We start from the raw sequence: 3,768 nt of genomic DNA on the forward strand, positions 1-3,768 counted from the left end.
GACAGTGACTGGGAAGACCCAAACATTTGCTGGTATTAAGTAATTGCTAAGATTTTAAAATCTATGGTGACCAGTCACAATCTCTGATTACTGGAGAAATACTGATGCAATATTATATTTAAAGGTCGTGCCTCATTTACACTGAGAAGCGTCCTTATTAAAATATATATATATATATATATATATATATATATATATATATATATATATATATATATATATATATATAGGGGGTATTTAATTGCATAATTCTTCATCAGAGTATGTCACTTCTCTATGTCTTGAGAGTTTGAACAGATTATATTTGTCTTCCTTATTCTTAGGAAATTATGAAATTCTTTAGTCTCTGATTTAATATGTTAAATCACACACATTATTTCACAAGCACATTATTGAGCTATGGATTTTATGACAAAATCTGATTTTTTGATGAATTTTCTAAACATCATGTCTTATTCTGAGGTACTTAGAAATTTATTTTCTTTGTTTTAAATCTCAGAGTTTAAAATTCGAGGGATTTGATCTTGATTTTTAAAATCTTGTACATCTCAGGAGTTTAAATATTCAGAGAATGTGAAGAGAGTGTACCAAACGGCTGTATTGTTAGTGGGCTTACATGTAAAACATTTTAATAGGAGAACGTGTAATCAGCATTTATAACTGCACAAGTTTTACTGCGCTCATGATTACTATTTTCTTTTCTCCATGCCACTAACACTCATCTACCAGTTAAAATCTGACAGGTGTACAGATGAACAACAGTCCAAGCGTGTCCAGCTAAACAAAATCTGAAGAGTTTATCAAATCAGATTTTACTGCTTGTTATTCACTTATACACTTCATCTTTACACACACTCTCTCAACAAACTCTTAAACTTTTCTCTCTGCAACTCAAATCTTCTCTTACACACTTTCTCAAACACCTTTCTTCCTTTACAAACTCTGTTCTAATGGCGACTTCAGCGTTTATCCATGCGGGTGTGGAATTTGTTCCCAACAACCACGCTGCCATTCTTAACACAGCAGATGCTCCAAGGGATTATCATCCAATCCAGCAATTCCTGGCATAGAGTGCCCTGGCTACTGCTCTTACCGCTCCTGCCAGACTCTCTGGAAGCCAAATCATCAATTTTTGGAGGACAGGGCAATATGATAATGGTGGTGCAGATGGATCACCATCTATTGTGTTCGCATATGAAGGGGAGGAGTATGCTGTTACTCCAGCCACAGTTCGTCGAGCATTCAACATGCCAGAGAATGCAGCTCACATCACAAATGGAGATACCAATCTCAGGGGCATGATGAACGCTCTGGGCTACAGTGAATCGCTTGATAAACTGGGACAATTAAAGCGTCCAGGACTAAGAAGGGAATGGAGCTTCTTCTTTGACTGTATCACGAGGGCTTTCTAGAAGAAATGCACCAACTGGGATGCTATACCCATGGATATGCTACAAATTGGGTATTCTCTGATCTACTCTACTAATTTTGATTTTGGTAGATTAGTTCTTAGAAATATTGGTGAAAGAATGCATGAAAATAGACAAATCATATATTTCTCAAGATTTTGTCAATTACTGTTTAATGCCACTGTTGGTGAGGTGGATTTTGCTGTTGATGATGAGATCAAGCCCTTTAGGCTTCATAAAAGGGTGTTCAAGGACCTCATCTCAAAAGATGAGAAGTATCCAATCTAGAGGCCTCTCCTAATTCCAGCTCCAGTTAGAGCTAGGATGGATTTGCCCCCAGTCCAACAACATCAACCCCAACAACAACCTCAACCTTCCAGACCTCTCACACCAAGCAGATCTTCTGCATCCAAGTCAACAAGGGCTACAAAGTCTGATGCAGCCCCTTCCACTGTGAAGACCAGAACCTCTGTTGCTACACAAGTTCTGAAGACAAAGTCTGATGTGCCAACAAACTCTACAGTTCCTCCTGTAAACTCTGATACAGTCTCTAAGACTATAAACTCTGAAGCTGCTTCTCCACCAAAGCAGAAAAGAAAGAGACTGGTTGCAGCTTATGATTATGATGATCTGGAACCCTCTCATGCAACAAACTCTGAACCTTCTCAGGCTAGCCCTCAGTCAAGAAAAGTTCGATTTAAAGCAAGGGCAAACAAGCCTAAGAAGGCAAAAATACCCATTACTGAGATCACAGATTTCACTCTTGAGGAAGAGCAAGCACCATCTACTACACTTCCTGATTCTTCTCAAGCTCTAATGGTGCATCCTCTTCAAGCTGTTCCACTCTCTACTGCTACAGCATCTTCTACTTCATCTGAAGTAGATGAGGAGATACTCTGCAAGGAACCAGTTACAACTGAAGCTGGGACAACATTGTCTGTTCCTCACACTCCAATCTCTGATCATGGACCCTCCACTCCATTGAAAATGCCTCAATCTCCATTGAAATTTCCTAAGGGTGCCATAATTCATGATACAGCTCCAGAAAATTACAAGTCAGATGCTGTAATTGCAGACTCTGACAAGGTAGCATTGGAAGCATTGCAGTCACTTGCTAAGGCTGGTGAAGAGCCCAGCAAATCAAAATCTGCAGATCAAGAGAATGTTGTTCCAGATCCTGTTAAAGATGATGTTGATCATGCATCTGATGATGATGAGGATGATGAAAATGACGATGATGAAAATGAGGATGAAGTCCCCATGTCTCTTCAACAACAGAAGTGGGAGCCTACCAGTCAATACAATGCCAGACTGCAGACTCTGAAGACAAACTCTGAGCCTCTTCCTAGGGATCTTCAGGTTGATCCACCTAATGAAGTATGGGATAAACTCTGGCTGAGTCACCAGCATTCTCTGGAGCCAGCAAAAGCTGAAGAATTCTTATCTATGGCAGAGAATAAAATTACAAACTCTGATGTCATGTCAAGCCTCAAAGCCATAGTTCTATATCTGAAGACATTTCATACTGCTCATGCTCAGACATCTAAGTCAGTGGATGGTCTTAGAACAGAGGTAGCTAACTTTAAGGAAACTCAGAATATGGACGAGAAAAGGCATTTACTACCTCTAAAGGAAGACATGAAGAAGCTGGTGTCTGCAAATCAATCTCTGGAACAGAGGATGTCAAACATTGAGTCCACTCAAGAGACAATGTCTAAACAGCTTGAAGCCATCCAATCTTCACTTTCTCTGATAACCTCAGTACTGATTCCTGATGAGGATGATGTCAAAAAGGGGGAGAGAGTAGCACAAGTCAAATGCAAGTCTACTTCTCAAACTCTGAAAAGAAAGAAAAATGATGATGATGATGATGTGGATGACTTCACAAAGAACAAGAGATTTCAAGCTGCAGTTGGTGGAAGAGTTTCAAACTCTGACAGTGCAAAACAGTCTAAGCAAAGCTCAAAGTCTGCTCCAGCTCCAACACACAATGTCACATCTGGATCAAAGCAAAGACCAGTGGCTGGATCAGATAAACCAATGACTGATGAAGAATATGCTAGACTGATATTTGAACAAGAAAATCCAGAAGCTAAATTGGATTTGGAGTTGATTGATGCAGATGAAGCAGAGCTAAAGAAAGAATATGAGCAAGCTATAACCTCAGGCAAAATCCAGAAACCTGCAAAATCAACTGCCAGACCAAAGGAAAAAGGAATAATGATCAAGGAAACTACTATTGCTGATCAGAGTTTACCAATCAAAAAGGTATACTCTAAAGATGAATATACAAGCAAAGGCAAAAGCATAGTAGATGATAGCCTTGAGAAAGGCTGGATTCAGAAGAAGCCTACAACCT

At 39.4% G+C, this 3,768-nt stretch overlaps 1 protein-coding gene across 1 annotated transcript; it reads left to right on the forward strand.

Moving 5' to 3' along the window:
* Positions 1-1,733: 1,733 nt before the first annotated feature.
* Positions 1,734-3,546, forward strand: LOC135152837 (uncharacterized). Its single transcript, XM_064093956.1, has 5 exons — positions 1,734-1,940; positions 2,079-2,474; positions 2,517-2,663; positions 2,949-3,059; positions 3,532-3,546. The coding sequence occupies exons 1-5, from the start codon at positions 1,734-1,736 to the stop codon at positions 3,544-3,546; spliced, it is 876 nt and encodes a 291-aa protein (XP_063950026.1).
* Positions 3,547-3,768: the final 222 nt, after the last annotated feature.

This window comes from Daucus carota, chromosome 5, assembly GCF_001625215.2.
Source record: "Daucus carota subsp. sativus chromosome 5, DH1 v3.0, whole genome shotgun sequence".
NCBI lineage: Eukaryota > Viridiplantae > Streptophyta > Magnoliopsida > Apiales > Apiaceae > Daucus > Daucus carota.

What these genes read in the sequence shown, in the direction of transcription:
- LOC135152837 (XM_064093956.1), top strand. Translation starts at nt 1,734, where the DNA reads ATGGATTTGCCCCCAGTCCAACAACATCAACCCCAACAACAACCTCAA. An exon ending in AAAATTACAAGTCAGATGCT is followed by an intron (nt 2,475 to 2,516) that starts GTAATTGCAGAC and finishes GAAGCATTGCAG; the next exon opens with TCACTTGCTAAGGCTGGTGA. An exon ending in ATGATGAAAATGAGGATGAA is followed by an intron (nt 2,664 to 2,948) that starts GTCCCCATGTCT and finishes GCTCATGCTCAG; the next exon opens with ACATCTAAGTCAGTGGATGG.